General features: G+C 52.0%; 2 protein-coding genes across 2 annotated transcripts; both read left to right on the forward strand.

The window, feature by feature from the left end:
• The first annotated feature begins 8,892 nt into the window (after nucleotides 1-8,892).
• On the forward strand, nucleotides 8,893-9,781 carry LOC107123531 (verrucotoxin subunit beta-like). The gene is made up of 3 exons (XM_015426783.1): nucleotides 8,893-8,994; nucleotides 9,397-9,690; nucleotides 9,768-9,781. Exons 1-3 carry the CDS (start codon nucleotides 8,910-8,912, stop codon nucleotides 9,779-9,781), a joined length of 393 nt encoding a protein of 130 aa, XP_015282269.1. The 5' UTR covers nucleotides 8,893-8,909.
• On the forward strand, nucleotides 9,660-14,655 carry LOC107123533. Its single transcript, XM_015426785.1, has one exon. It carries the CDS (start codon nucleotides 9,828-9,830, stop codon nucleotides 13,005-13,007), a length of 3,180 nt encoding a protein of 1,059 aa, XP_015282271.1. The 5' UTR covers nucleotides 9,660-9,827; the 3' UTR covers nucleotides 13,008-14,655.
• The last annotated feature ends 1,120 nt before the right edge of the window (nucleotides 14,656-15,775 follow it).

The following is a 15,775-nucleotide window of genomic DNA, read 5'->3' on the forward strand; positions in this document are numbered from 1 at the left end:
GGACCTTCTGCACACCCAGCAGATGCATGACCAGCGGAACCTCCAGGCCCCCTTCATTGTCCAAACGGAGACAGGGAGTGGTTTTGGTCCTCTGCAAGCTCTGGTTTTTTTGGGGGGAGTGAAAAGCTCCCCGCCCGCCTCTCCTCCTCCTCCCCCCTCTGGGCCCTCGGGGGCCCTTCCTGGCAGCCCGCCAGAAGCCAAGGGGAGAAATGTAATAGGGTTGCCAACCTCCCGGTGGTCACAACTCCCGTCCAGGGAACAGAGATCCCTCCCCCTGGAGAAAACGGCCGCTTTGGCAGGGGGACAGTGGATTCTTGGGCCTTCTCCCCCACGGAGGTCCCTTTACCTGCGGCCATGGCGGCGGCGGCGGGGGCGCCCTTTTTCGCTCGGGAGGGGCGCATGGCTGGCTGGCTGGCTGGCGGCTGCCGTCGGCTCTGACTCGGCCACCTCGGCCCGGCTCGGCTCTTCTTTATAGCGGTCGGTCGGAAAGTGGGGCGGCTCTGCCGGGAAGGGGCCCGTCCTTCGGGGAAAGGCGCCCCGAAAGCGAAAGCGCCTCGACGGCGGCGGCGGCGGCGGCGCGCTATAAAGGCTGCGGGCGGCCGTCGCAGCGGCCAGGTCCGGGGCGGCGAGCGGTGCGCGAAGGAAGCAAGCAAGACGGACGGACGGACGGACGGACGGCGGTCTCCTGGAGGTAACGGGCTGCATTCGGCGGCAGTCGCCGGAGCCCTGCTGCCGGGGAGGGACTGCCCACCCTCCGGGGGCGGCGGGGAAGCGGCGGAGCCCCCGAGCTGCCCGACTGCGGGACCAGAGCCCCGGGGGCGAGTCGGGGCCGGGCGGGACGGTTCCCTCTAAGCGGAGTTCGCGTGCGCCAGCCCACAGACTCTTAGCCCCCGGCTCAGGGAGGAGGATGGGGCTCCAGAGCAGACGGAGGGGCGCAGCGGCCCAGGCGCTCGCTCACAGCTTTCATGCCAGCGGCTCTGCCCCCAAGACGCCGCCGCTTCGAGGGAGCGTCGGGCGGGTCTCTTAGCCGCCGGACTTCTTGCTGCCGCCGGCTCTCCCGGAGCTCCTGCCGTGGGGAGGGGTCCTGGCCGGTGTTCCCTCGAAGCTGAGTGAGTGTGAGCCAGCTCACAGTTTCTCAGCCTCCAGCTCACAGATTTTTGCCTTCGCTCGGGAAGGAGGGCTCCAGGGCCAACTGATCTATGCAGCGGCCAAATTGCTGGCTCCCACATTTCATGCCAGTAGCTCACAGAGTAGGATTTTTGCTCACAAGACTCCACAGCTTAGAGGGAACATTGGTCCTGCTGTGGCTCCGTGGGTGGGAGCGCCTCTGCCTGGCGTGTAGAAGGGCCGGTCCCCAGAGCAGCAGCCTCTCCAGGGAAGAGGGGCGGGAGGCGGGGGGAAAGGCCTCCCTCTGCCGGAGACCCCGGAGAGGCGCGGCCAGCCCGAGCAGGCGAGACCGCCTTTGAGAGACGGAGGGTCTGGGCCAGCCGAAGGCCCTCTTAGCCGTGCAGGGATCGCCAGCGGCCAACTGCTGAGCTGTTCTCCTGGCTTGTTCATGCGGCCCCTAGGAAGACCCAGGCCAGTGAGAAGTTGGCCCGAACCCAATCCAGACACGTAGAAACACGGAGCTGGAAGGGTCCCTCAAGGGTCATCTAGTCCAACCCCCTGCACCACGCAGGACCTTCACACCCACCTCCCCTCCCCGCTCCCCCAGGGAGCTCCGGGCTAGTTCAGACGGCCTGGGCTCTCTGGAGACAGAGGGCCCTTGCAGTCACTGGCCAGACAGATTCACGACTGCCTGATATCTTACCCCAGAGGGGGAACGGCCTCTCAAACCTTCTGCTGTCAGGGAAGCCTTTTCCACGGGACCCTCTGCGGCCAAAGGCCCACTCAGGAGCCTCCTAACGGTTGAACTGACCCCAGAGGGAAGAGTGTGCACGCTGAGGACAGAACTTGTGTCTCCGTGTCCCTGTGGGCACACCCCGCGTGGGGAGGCAGCAGGAGCGTGGCCACTTACAGCCATGACCCTTTTGTAGAGTGTTGGAGTTTCAAGTTGCTACACTTCAGTCATTACAGAGTTAAATGTTGTTTGTCAGGAAACAGGATGTTGTGTTACATAATGTATTCCACGGCGGGAAAGTTTGAGGGAGCTGCTTAGTCTAATAAAGTGACCTGTAGCTTTTGTATTGGTCAACCAACAACTTGTTTGTGGGAATGCTTTGATCTAGCATTAATGTATTCACAAGGTTTATGGCCCTTTGTGTGAAGCTCACAGGAAGCGCTCTCTTGAAGCCGCTGGGTAGATAGGAAGATGTAGCCGTTAGTGAGTAGAGCTGAAAAGTAACTGTAAGCATGTAATCTAGTGTTTTATTTCTTTTTATCCAAAGTACCCTACCCATGTTTTGTTTTGTAGTAAAGATATTTTCTTTTAACTAATGTGACTCTTGTGTTTGCAAAACGACCATCGATCTCGAATCTCAGAATCCATAACATAGAGTGATTTGCTTTTTGCTTTTATTGGGTGCCGGCCGGCTGCTGGAGCTGCGGGGCACGGACCCCTTTCCTGCCCCGCCCCTTCCCCATCAAAACCAGCCTATGAGAAAATGGCCAGGTGGGAAAGCCATGAGCAGCATGGCCCTCGATGGGTGTTCACCAAACAGTCCTTGCTCCGGTCTGGCAAACTAGAGGGCCTTCGGGGCTTCTTTTATTGAGTCCATCCATCCCATGGATTATGCTCTCTTTTGCTGAGTCAGTCCACCTCAAGTTGGGTCATAAGAAAGAGACGCCAATGTTGGATCAGGCCAAAGGCCCATCCAGTCCAACACTCTGTATCCCACAGTGGCCAGAAATACCAGGGCCGTCAGGAGGTCCAGCAGTGGGGCCAGGACATTAGAAGCCCTCCCACTGTTGCCTCCCCCCCCCAACGCCCCAAACACAATAGAAGCCCCCCCCCTGTTGCCCCCCCCCCCCCCAAGCACCAAGAATACATAGCGTCGCTTGTCCCAGACATAAGAACATAAGAGAAGCCAATGTTGGATCAGGCCAAAGGCCCCTCCAGTCCAACACTCTGTGTCACACAGTGGCCAGAAATATCAGGTGTCCCATCAGGAGGTCCACCAGTGGGGCCAGGACATTAGAAGCCCTCCCACTGTTGCCTCCCCCCCCAAGCACCAAGAAGACAGAGCATCCCTTGCCCCAGACTGAGCGCTCCTATCTATACCTTGTGGCTAAGAGCCACTGATGGACCTCTGCTCCAGATGCCTATCTAATTCCCTTTTGAAGCCGTCCATGCTTGTAGCCGCCACCACCTCCTGTGGCAGTGAATTCCGTGTGTTCATCACTCTTTGGGTGAAGAAGGACTTCCTCTTATCCGTTCTAACCCGACCACTCAGATACACCTCAATCATGTCTTCCCTCAGTCGTCGTTTCTTGCTGCAGGCTCTCCTGGAGCCTTCCTCCTTCCCTTCTGCCTCCAGCTTTTCCGAGCATGATTAGGCCTTTTCCAGTGACTCCTTTCTTCTCCTAACGTGGCCAGACTGCAATAGCCTCAGTTGAGTTCTTTGAGCTTCTAGGGAAACTCGGGCTGCTGAGCTAGAACCGGTCCCCTCGTGGTTCTTGCGGGCCTCCCTCCCTGAGCCTTGGCTCCCCCTCCCCCCTGCTTGCCTCTCGGCGGGAGGACGAGGGCGGCACAAGAAGCAGCAGAGGCTGTGAGACTGGGCTGAGCGATGCTTGCCGCCCAGCCAGGCAGCAGCAGCTAAGCCCAGCCAGGCAAGGCAAGGAGGCAAGAGGGCTGCCCAACACCTCATTTCAAAGGAATCTACTTTCTTCCTGTTCACTTTCTTCATTGTCCGGCTTTCACTCCCATAGGTAGGAATGGGGAGGAGGTGGGGCAGGTGGGCGGTACTCTACTGGGCTGGGGGGGGGGCTGTCAGTCTCATGAGTCTCTCCCTGGGGAGGGGAGGCTTGGCGAGTCTGGTGCAGTCCTGCCCCGGGAGGGAGAGGTTTCAGGTGAAGGCATGAACCTAGCCGTTCAAAAGCAAGAAATAGGAACCACTTCGGTGGGAAGGTAACAGTGTTCTGTGCACCTCGGCATCTAGTCATGCCGGCCACATGACCACGGAAATGTCTTTGGACAGCGCTGGCTCTTGGGCTTGGAAACAGATGAGCACCACATCCCAAAAGTCGGATTCGACTGGCTTTCGAGCAAGGGAAACCTTTAAAGGTAAAGGTCTCCCTTGCTCGAAAGCCAGTCGAGTCCGACTCTAGGGTTGCAGTGCTCATCTCCGTTTCAAAGCCGAAGAGCCAGCGCTGTCCAAAGACGTTTCCATGGTCATGTGGCCGGCATGACTAAACACCAAGGCACACCTTTACCTAATTCCTGCAAGACAGGAAGAAGCAGTACTGCTTTAAACAACATGACGTGAACTAATGGGATATGCTGCCGCCTGTTATGCTGATGACTGCTAGGACTGGATGAGTTTACTGAATGTTCATTGCATGGTATCCTTCATGATTCTTGTGAGCATGATGTTATAATTATTTGTTTAATCCATGTCATTTAGCACTTGAAATACCAGGTATCTAATTCCAAACCAAGCTATAGGGTGTGGATCAATAGATCAGCAAAATGGAGCTAGGACAGGTGGGGGGATTTCTCTACAGACCTGAAGGAAATCCCAGGTTTGCAGAAAAACCTGAAATCTGAAAACAAAACATTGGGGGATTAACCCCCAGTGGTTCCCAAAGTGGGCAATACCGCCCCCTGGGGGGCGCTGGAACGATCCAGATGGGCGGTAGGAGCCTTGGGTGCAATTGGGGAGGGGACGTTGAATAAAAATAAGGGGGGGGGTGGACGCATAAAGAAAGAAGAGTCCAGAACCTATATGAAGCAGCCTTTTCCTGCCTTCTCCTGGTCTTCCCTGGGATTAGGGAGGGAAGGGGAGGTGGAGAGGGGTCCCCACGGCCAATCACAGCCATGCATTTGTAAATTGCAAATGCATGGGCACCCTTGTAAGGCTGGTGTTGCTGCTGGGCTATTGGGTGGTGGCTGCTGCTGGCCTCTGGCTTCAGGCCTTCAGCTGCTGCTGCTCTGTGCCTGCCTTGACCTGCCTGGCTGCGTGGATCACGGTGGACTCTACACGTGGATCGTGGTGGACTCACTGCACAGCCAGTGGGAGAGATAGAAATGGCCAATACGTCAACAGAATTATATATATATAAGATAGGTAATACCTGTTCATTCTCATAAGTGGAGATGAATGGTTATCCACCATTATAAGTATCTATGGCACTTTACATGGTATTTTCCCATGTGGGCTTTTTTCCGGCCACCCTTTTTGTCCACTTCTTGAAGGTAGATTTCCAGAGGGGATGCTGAGTAATTTTTTTTTCTGAAAAGGGGGCAGTAGGCCAAATAAGTTTGGGAACCTCTGTTCTAACCTGTGTGGGTGAGCGGCCGCTTATGAACACAGGAAGCCCCACTCAGCAGCAATGCAGGGCAGCACAGGGTCTTGCACTGCCCGTTGCCTATTTTTATTTATTTATTTATTTATTTATTTATTTATTTATTTAATACCCCGTCCTCCCCACCGATGCAGGCTCAGGGCAGCTTACACAAAAAAACACGCAAATAACAATTAAGGTCCACATAAAATCATCTAAAAACAGTTCAGTTGTAAAACAATTCAATATCATATGGTGTTAGCGATGATTAATTAATTACTTAGCGATGGTGTACTGTATGAACGACATGTTCTGCTCAAGGATCTTCCTGATATGAGTGGCGGCACAGGCTGTGGATGTCAGAGCCAAGGGCCAGGGCTCTATAATTGGGACTGTTGATGGTGATGGTGGTGGTGGCTCCTTAGTTAAAGGCCTGGTGGAAGAGCTCTGTCTTGCAGGCCCTGCGGAATTGTAAAAGATCCTGCAGGGCCTTGATCTCTTTTGGGAGCTCATTCCACCAGAGTGGAGCCGCCACTGAGAAAGCCCTGGCCCTGGTAGTCACCAGCCTGGTGTCCTTGAGACCCAGGAGGGCCAGTCGATTTTGAGACCCCAACCGTAGTGCTCTCTGGGGCATATATGGGGAAAGGCGGTCCCTCAGATATGTCAGACCTTGGCCATATAGGGCTTTAAAGGTGAGAACCAACACCTTGAAACGAATGCGGTATGCTATTGGCAGCCAGTGCAATGTCTTCAGCACAGGCTGAATGTGCTCCCGCATGGGGAGGCCCGTCAGAAGCCTACAGCAATTATATTCTGCTTAGGGTGTGAAGAATAGAAGAGATTGGATTTATACCCCGCCCTTCACTACCCAAAGGTGTCTCAGAGCGGCTTGCAATCTCCTTTCCTTTCCCCTCCCCACAACAGACACCCCTCCCTCCAGTTAGAGGGACCATTGTATACTCCCCCCCCCCGGGATAATAGAAACAATGCCTGTACCTATGGCTGAGCGTTGGCCCACGCATTTCCCAGCTGTAGGAACTGAAACGGAATATACTGCACTGCCCAAATGTTTTAAATTGGTTTTATTGTATTAATTTAATATTGTTATTTACTGTCTGGTTGACTTATTTTAAGATTGTATTAAATTTATTGTTGTGAGCCGCCCCGAGCCCGCTTGTGGGAAGGGTGCGATATAAATCGAAATAATAAATAATAAGTAAAAATAAGAAAAGAATGTCCAGTGAGCTCTCAGCACCATTTTGGTTGTTGCTAGGCAACCACAAAAATGTTGCTGAAGCTTTCAAGCCTTGGTTTCTGTAAATCGAAGCCGTAGAGGAAGAGGTGGACTTGGGGGCCGAGACAGCACTGGAAAGGGGTAAAATCAGAATGCACTACGGTTGGGGTCTCATTGTCAAACTCAGTCTAACTTTCGATTCCTGTTAGTTCTGTTTCCTTTCACCCGTGCTTGTCATGTTATATTCCTGAGGGTGTGTGTGTGTGTGTTGTTGGAGTGCATGGGAGTAGAGCTGTAACTTTCTCGGAGCACCTTGGAGTATCTCTATGCCATCCTAGGTTAAGATAGGGCACCATATATCTGTGTTGCCATTAGGGTTACCAACCCCCCCCCCAGTTTGCCAGGGGTCCCCCATTTGGGGGGGGGTTCTACCCACCCCCAATACCCACCGCCACCCCTCTCCCTTCTCTCTTGAGAGAGAGGGGTGGCTACCTTTAAGTGCATGGATGTTTCCTCCCAAGCCCGATCTCCGCTTGAGATCAGGCTTGCAGGGAAATGCCAGCTCTGTGCACTTAAAAGGAAAATGCCGGCTCTTTGCGCTTAAAGGGGAAACGCCAGCCCTGTGCACTTAAAAGGGAAACGCCGGCTCCTTTAAGTGCAGGGAACTGGCCTTTCTGGAGATCGAGCACGCGGGCAGGGCGGCGGACATCCCCAACGTGAGTGACGTCATCACGTCGGGATGCCGCGCCCCCTCCAGGAACACCCCCAAAGTCCCCCGCTGGGGGCGGAAGATGGACTTGGCAACCCTAGTTGCCATAGTAACACTGAGGGGTAGGTATGAGGTCTGTGTGTGTGTGTGAGAGGGAGAGAGGAATCTTGTGCCTTTACCTATAGCCTGTATGTTCCCGCAGTTTTCTCCAGTCCTAACAAAAGATCTTCAACCCACAGCATCATATCTCTAATAAAGCATTACTGTCAGCTAGGCCGCTGGCTAGTCCTGGCTGCCATGGGAGGGGGGTGCCTGCTCTGGAATGAGATGCCATGATACCAGCAAACTATCTACTGTCTCAATAAACTTACTTCTTTGGAAGAAAGCTGTTGGGAACTGATTGTTGCATGAGTCTGACCATTAAACTGCCAATAGCGTGTGTGGAGAGGGACCTAGCTGGGGACCTGACAGTCATGCCCCCTGACGAAGGAAAAGGGGAGAGGCTGCAGGGGTTTTCAGGGGAGGGAAAGATGACGTGGTGGGGGAGGGAACCGGGCCCCCCCCCCCACAAGTCCTGGCAGGTCTCCTGCTTGCAGTCGATAACAATTAAGTACAATCAGAATGCAGAGCAAGAGGGCCTCACGATGCATCACGGGGTATATGTGGAAACCCGCAAGGCTGAGTAAAGGAAGCAAGAGCTGTCCTCATGTTTAGCATTTCCTGCACTCCACAAGCAGCACCCCGTGAATCACAGCCAGAGAGAGGAAGCACTGAAGACCATGACGTGTTTCCGGCAGAGTGTGTGGGATCCCCATAATGCGCCATTAGACTGTCAGTGTGTACCTTGGGAGCCAAGCAATTTAGTATCCAACATATTAGATGAGAGCCAGTTTGGTGTCGTGGTTAAGTGCGCAGACTCTAATCTGGGAGAGCCGGGTTTGATTCCCCACTCCTCCACTTGCACCTGGCTGGGTGACCTTGGGCAAGCCATAGCTCTGATAAGAGCTGTCCTTGAAAACGAGCAGCTCCTCTCAGAGCTCTCTAAGCCCCACCTACCTCACAGGGTGCCTGTTGTGGGGAGGGGAGGGGAAGGGAAGGGAAGGGAGCAGAGGTCCATCAGTGGCTATTAGCCACAAGGTATAGATAGGGACTCTGGGGCAAGTGATGCTCTCTCATCTTGGTGCTTGGGGGGGTCAACAGTGGGAGGGCTTATAATGTCCAGGACCCACGGCTGGACCTCCTGATGGCACTGGTATTTCTGGCCACTGTGTGACACAGAGTGTTGGACTGGATGGGCCTTTGGCCTGATCCAACATTGGCATCTCCTATGTTCTTATGAAGGAGTTTGCAAGCCGCTCTGAGACACCTTTGGGTAGTAAAGGGCGGGGTATAAATCCAATATCTTATCTTCTTCTTCTAGATGTGTACTCTTTTCACCCATTAGAATTTGTTTGAAGTCAGTTTTGTTAAGAGCGCTTATCTAACAGCTGCCCTCTCTTCCAGATAAAGAAGGAAAACCCAGCCATGGCCAAAATGGAGACCCTGGCTTTGCAGCGTGAGGTCCAGCTGGGGATGCTGTATGACTGCTGCAAAGATGCCCTCCTCCCAGGTAATTCCCAGACAAGAGCCAGCCCAAAGGGAGGGTTTTCTTTCAGATGCAGGTCTGTATTAAATCACAGGAATGTACAGCCTCCCTCCCCACCCTTTTTTCTGAGCCGGACCTGAAACAGTCCACCAGGGACCAGTTATTTGCCCCTTCGGGGAAAGGTGTCAGGGCTGCCGGCTGTGGTTTAGGGAATTCCTGGACGCTTAAAATTAGATTCAGGAGATGATTACATGAGTATCTGCCAGATGCAATAAGAGGAAAAGACTCCAGGCAGTGAAAAGGGGTTCTTGGTTGCACAATATATTGTAGCTTTACCGATGGAAGTCAAGTCATATCTGAATGAATTTCTTCTGCCTCTACCTGAACACAACATGCTTTAATAATGAGCCTTTTTTACTTTGTCAGGTTCTCCTTTGTGGATTGAGAATACCCTGGGAAAGAACATTCACCTTCAGCCAAACCCCAGTACAGAAAGTTCAATTATTGAATCGGACACCCTTCAAGACAAAATGGCTGCTCTGAAGGTTCCAGAGTGGCCGAAGGCCAGCCTGCTGTGTGGTCTGCTAGAACCCAGAGGAGCTGCGCAGTACTTGCAAGACAGCGAGAGTTCCCGCCGCCAGGCTCATGTGGCTCTCCTGTACTCCGTCACAACAAAGCGCAAGCAGATTGATGTGACAAAACTTCCTGATCTTGAGGACTGTAATGTGCAGACAGCCACTCATGTGGTGACTGATGTGCTATACGGGGCTCAGGCAGTCTTTGTGTTTGACCGAGAGGTTTCTCCTTCTGAGGATCGACAAGAAATACAGAAGAACCTCCAAGCTAAGGTTAGAAGGATGCTTTCAGGCGCCAGTGAAGGAACTGCCAAGGAGAAGACGGGGGGTGAGAAAATTAACTGCAAGATTTACAGTGATGTTCCTCTAGAGGACCATCCCGTGACTTATCAAGAAGCTGTGAACATTTTCTCCACCCTCCCTGGGCGCCTGGTTGAGAGGGCTGTGCCTTTGAGGATGTGGTTATACCCTCTGAATAAGCTGGGCTGCCAAATCACGTGCCGTTTCCATGACATCAGTTCAGAAATAATTTCTGAAGTCCAGAATATCCTGCAGCAGTTGACGGAAACAGACAAGCAACATAACGATCTGGCGGAAAATCCTGCAGCTACGACCTTCCCTGAAATCAAGAAGAAACTCCAGACATTCCGAGGTCTGCGCCAACAATACAGGCAGACTCTTCAGAAACGGCTGTCGAGAACAATACCCATAATCCGCCGGGGCGAGGAAGAGGAAGATGCCCTCACAGACCTGTTAACCAACAAGCAACAAGCACTCTTCAGCAGCCAGCAACTCAGTGCATTTCTAGACAGAAGAGAGCAGGAGATGGTGTTTGTAAATTCCTACCTGGATGTCCTAAAAGACGTGGACATTGTATACACCAAGAAAGAATTAGACAGACTCCTGCTCAATCCAACACTGAAGCGGGTTGTTGCCTTTGTGTTCACTTCTTTACAAGATGGCGACTCGTATTTATCCGACCTGGAAAATTCACTAGCAGTTAAGAAAAGCTCTCACCCTGTATCAGTGACTTCTGCCAGTGAGAAGTTGTGGTTTGAGCACAGAGAGATAAGCAAAAAGGCACGTGCTTCCGTCAGGGCCTTCTTAGCATTGGCCAGCGTGTGCTCAAATGACACTAAATTGATTGTCTCTGCTCTTCCGGATCAGGACCATCCAGGCGTTTCCATCTATCTGTACGAAGACGGAGAGCTGGTCAGCACCAACCTTGAACCTCCCGCCAAGCCTTTGCCTCCTTCGATTGGCGAGGTCCGTCCAGACTCCGTGCAGCTTACGTTTAACGTTGCGCCCTATGGGGAGGCCGAAATATCAGGCTATCAAGTGGAATACAGGCCGATAGGGCAGGAGGGCTGGGTGGCTGTGGATGTGAAGGATAAACAGGAGACCTTCACCATAACGGGGCTTCACCCCGGTATTGAGTATCAGTTCCGATACACTGCTGTGGGCAGACTAGGGCTCAGTGAGAGGAGTGACCCGAGTGACACGGTGAAGACGCTGCCTGAAGGTAGCCCTGGGAAAACAGAGAAAGTAGCAATTAAGTGCCAAGTGAGCCCCCTCCCCTTTCAAGGACGCAGCGTTGCTGGATCTGACCATAATGTGCAGGAAGGTGAGGTGGAGCCAGAAGGTATGGATGAAGGAAGGAATGGAAACCCATTTCAAGAAGCAACAGGAATGGAACCACATGATAGAAGTGGCAGAATGGAACCTGTTTATGGAGTGGATGTTGCAGTCTCACCTGAGAAGCTTGTGATGTCACCACCTCCAAAGACAGACGATGAAAGGGTCAAAGATAAAATGATCAAACAAAGCACCCTGATAGATGACGACGGGCCACTGAAGTCTTATCAGCTTAAGTTAAAAAGGTCTGCCTCTTGTTGTGACAGTTTCCTAAAATACAAGTTAGGACATGAAGACCCCCAAAAACCCCACAAAGTGATCATGGTGATGGGAGCTACGGGAGCAGGGAAGACGACCCTGATCAATGGGATGATCAACTACATCTTGGGGGTGAAGTGGGAAGACAGCTTCCGATTCAAGCTGATCCACGAACAGACCAACCGAAGTCAGGCTGAGAGTCAGACATCTGATGTGACGGCCTACGAGATCAATTTCCAGAAAGGCTTCCAGATCCCTTATTCCCTAACGATAATTGACACCCCGGGATTTGGAGACACCAGAGGAATAGAGCATGATAGAGAGATAATCCAAAAGGTCCGGGAATTTTTCTGCACTCTGGGCGGCATCGACCACATCGATGGGGTCTGCTTCGTGGTTCAAGCCTCTTTAGCCCGTTTGACACATGCCCAGAAATACGTTTTTGACTCGGTACTCTCCATTTTTGGGAAGGACATAAAATCCAATATACTGATTCTGGTCACCTTTGCAGATGGGCAGGTTCCCCCTGTTCTAGAGGCCATCTTGGAATCTGAGGTGCCGTGTGCTAAAGATGACAATAACGACCCTGTTCACTTTAAGTTCAATAATTCTGCTTTGTTTGTTAGTGGTTCTACAGCTGGCGAGAACACACTCAACTTTGACGCAATGTTCTGGAAAATGGGGACTGCCAGCATGAAGACATTTTTCCAGTCTTTAAATAGTTTAGAACCCCGAAGTTTAACTCTGACAAAAGAAGTGCTCTGGGAACGAAGGAGTCTGGAAGCAGCCGTGGAGGGTCTCCAGCCACAAATCAAAGCCGGCCTGACCAAACTGGACTCACTGAGAAAAACAAAGCAGATTTTGGAGCAGCATAAAGATGAAATGGATGCCAACAAGAATTTTGAGGTTGAGGTTGAGAAGACTGTAGCAGAAAAATTTGAGGTAACTAAGGGGTTCATAACTAATTGCCAGACCTGTCATTTTACGTGCCACTACCCCTGTTATATTGCGAACGATAACGAGAAACACAAATGTGCCGCTATGAATGGGAAGGGAGATTGTAACGTCTGTCCTGGTAAATGCAAGTGGAACATACACTTCAACCAGAAATACAGGTGGGAGTACAAGACTGAAAAGGAGAGGCAAACCTATGCCCAAATCAAGGAGAAATATGAAAGGGCCTGTGGGGAGGTGATGACAACAGAGAAGCTCTTTCAAGAGCTCTGTGAGGAATACGAGGCGGTGGAAGAGGCCGTGTTCCGTCTGATCGAACAGTCCTCTCAGAGCATCCGGCGCTTGCAGGAAATTGCCTTAAAGCCCAACCCGATGGCAACTCCCGAGCACATCGACTTACTGATCCAGGCGGAGCAACAGGAAGCAAAGCCTGGGTTCCAGGATCGTATACAGTCCCTCCTGGGGGTGAGAGAAATGGCTGTGATCGTCAACAAGATCGCCAGGAACGAGCCGCTGCTGCCCGAAGAAGTGATGGTGGCTGAAAGGTGTAAGGCTAAGCGATCAAAATGGAAGAAACTCTGGGGTAGATTGTCAGATTGGTTCCCCTTTAAATAATGTTGCATAATAAGGGGAGAATGCTGATTTTCATTTGGCCTATTTCTGGGGGGGGGGGTGTTTCAGGTGGGGTGGTTGTCTCCATTAGAGGAGCACAGCTTTTTGCTGCAGGAAGCCCCTCCCTCCCTTGCCCTGCTTTTCGGTAAACTCTAGCAACAGATACTGCTCAGTGCAACCTTCTCCTTCTCCATATATTTACTTTGCAATCCTAGATACCTTTTCCTGGGAGTAGGCCATATGACTGGCAACCAGCAGGAGACTGGGAGGTGGGAACATGGGGGGGGGGCGTGTCTTCATCCACCTTAGCTAGATAGACTGGGTTAGAATCCTGCCTTTATTGTAGCCTGTCTAGAATGGAGTTCCTTACAATAAAGGACTCATATTAGTTTTGCAAAGATAAAGAGTATAACTTTGTTCCTGTGTCAGCATACCCTAGCCAGATGGCTCTGCTGCATTATAGGCGTTTGAGCACTCTGCTAAACACGGGAATAGAATTCCAACAGGGAGTGCCATCACAGTGGCTATGTGACATCATTTCCAGGCCAAACCCGGAAGTGACGTCACATCACTGGTATTCAGGAGAAACACTATGGTAAGGCTGAATGCTAGAGTGGTATGATGTCACTTCTGGGCTGAGCCTGAAAATGATATGCTGTCGAACGATGGTGATTTTTTCATTATTTTACCCCTGCTGGCCTGCCGAGGGGCAGTGTGGACAGGGGCATGCCGTTGGAGGTCTCCTGTTATACCTCTAGCAGCCCCAGGACACCAGGCAGCCCCAGTGAATAACGTGGAATTGCTAAGTGGGATGGCTCCCTGAATCTCTTGTGCAAAGAAAATCACAGCAGGGCACAGTCTGAATCCCGTGGCAGGTAGTCGTCTGGCACACCCCCATGATTCTAATCATTTGTATGCATGTTAGTTTATATATTCTCATGTGGTTTCAAACGGCTGGTCAGCGACAGTACTAAACATTCAGGGCTGCCGCTCAGTCAGACACTTTGATAAAGTTGCTGAAGAAACAGCAGATTTATTGTTCTTTGATTGTGTGAACAGTTCTGTTTGTAGCCTTGAAACCTTGCTTTGGGCATGTTGATGAGAACTGTCGAGATGCCTCCCAGTTCACCTGGCAATGTTCATTTGAATTCATTAGCATTACGTGTTCATTATTTTACTTAGAGGACACCCACGGCTTCCGGCCGGAGAGATTTGTTTCTCGCTCCAGACGCTCACCTTCTCTATGAAGGGCGCCATCCAAGGGTTTAATCAGGCTTTCTGCCGGTACCTTCCAGTCTAGGGAGACCTGACATGTGGTGGAGCTCCCTTTGCGGGCTGGGCTGCTGGCTTCTTAGATCATTCTGCCAGTTGGCTGCAGAACAAGCGGCCTGGAGGCCTCAGGGAAGCCTCCCTCCCTCCCACCAAGGCCTTTGTGCAAATTGTCCAACAACCCTACAGTTCCCCAGCCTCCCGCCCCCCCAGTGATTGGTCAGAGGGGAAATGGAGGGGAAAATAGAAGCCAATCACAGGTGAGGAGGCAGAGTCTGGGCAGGGCATATAAGACCCTGCAAGGGAGGCCCAGAGGGCGCTCAGTCACTGAGGCTGCTTTGGGAGGGAGCTGATCTCCCACCCCACAGTTAGGGGGAGAGTCTGGCCGTAAATGCATTGTATTTTACTTTCTATATAATATTCAGTAAAAATAGTTTAAAAAACTATTCCTGGCATTTGCTTATTACTTGGAACAGCAATAAAAGGTATTAATAGAGGACATTCTGGCACACCACTGGGAGTGGGGGAGACATACTTGAAGTCGGGCGAATGCTGTGCCTAAAAATCCATTGTCCCAGTCGACGTTTAGCTCCATTGAGCAGCAGTGGTGCCTGGGGGTACAGAGCAGATTCCTGGTCAGAATATTGTTATGACCATTACAGCGTTCATTGGGATCCTGGTAGGTGTGTTGGTCTTGTTCATGGAGGGTCTCCAGGTCTCTCCCCCCCATGTTCCCTCCAAGCTGTGGAGTCTTGTGTTACAACGTTCACTGGGATCCTGGTAGGGGTGTTGGTCTCGTTCATGGAGGGTCGTCAGGTCTCCCCCCCCCAATGTTCCCCCCAAGCTGTGGAGTCTTGTGAGCAAGAATTCTACTTTTGTGAGCTCCTGGCATTAAAGTTGTGAGCAAGCGATTTGGCTACTGCATAAATTAGTTTACTCTGGAGCCATCATTCCTGAGTTAAGATGAAAATGTGTGAGCTGGAGGCTAAAAAAGTGTGAGCTAGCTCACACTAACTCAGCTTAGAGGGAACACTGCAGCCCTGACCACTGTCGGGGGACAGAGGGGGTCGTGTTGTCAGACCCAGGTTGGGAAACTCCCGCAGACTTGGGAATGGAGCCTGGGGGGAACAGGGAACCTCAGCGGGGCGCAATGCCACAGAGTACAGGCCCTGAAGCATCCATTTTTCTCCAGAGGAACTGATCTCTATAGTCTGGAGATGAATTGTATTTCCAGGCCATCCTCAGGCCCTACCTGGAGGCTGGCATTCCTACGTTCATACCCTTCCCTGGAGGTAGGGGCGGGCCAGTCTGACCTTCTGGGCTCAAGCACTTCATCTGGCCTTAGGCAATGCTTTCTGTGGCTCCAGCAGGAGAGGCTTTAACATAAGAACCTAAGAGAAGCCAATGTTGGATCAGGCTTTCCAGGCCATTCTCAGGCCCTACCTGGAGGTTGGCATCCCTACGTTCATGGCTACGTTCATACCCTTCCCTGGAGGTAGGAG

The sequence above is a fragment of the Gekko japonicus genome, unplaced genomic scaffold (assembly GCF_001447785.1).
Source record: "Gekko japonicus isolate JY-2015 unplaced genomic scaffold, Gekko_japonicus_V1.1 scaffold5106, whole genome shotgun sequence".
In the NCBI taxonomy this organism is placed as follows: domain Eukaryota; kingdom Metazoa; phylum Chordata; class Lepidosauria; order Squamata; family Gekkonidae; genus Gekko; species Gekko japonicus.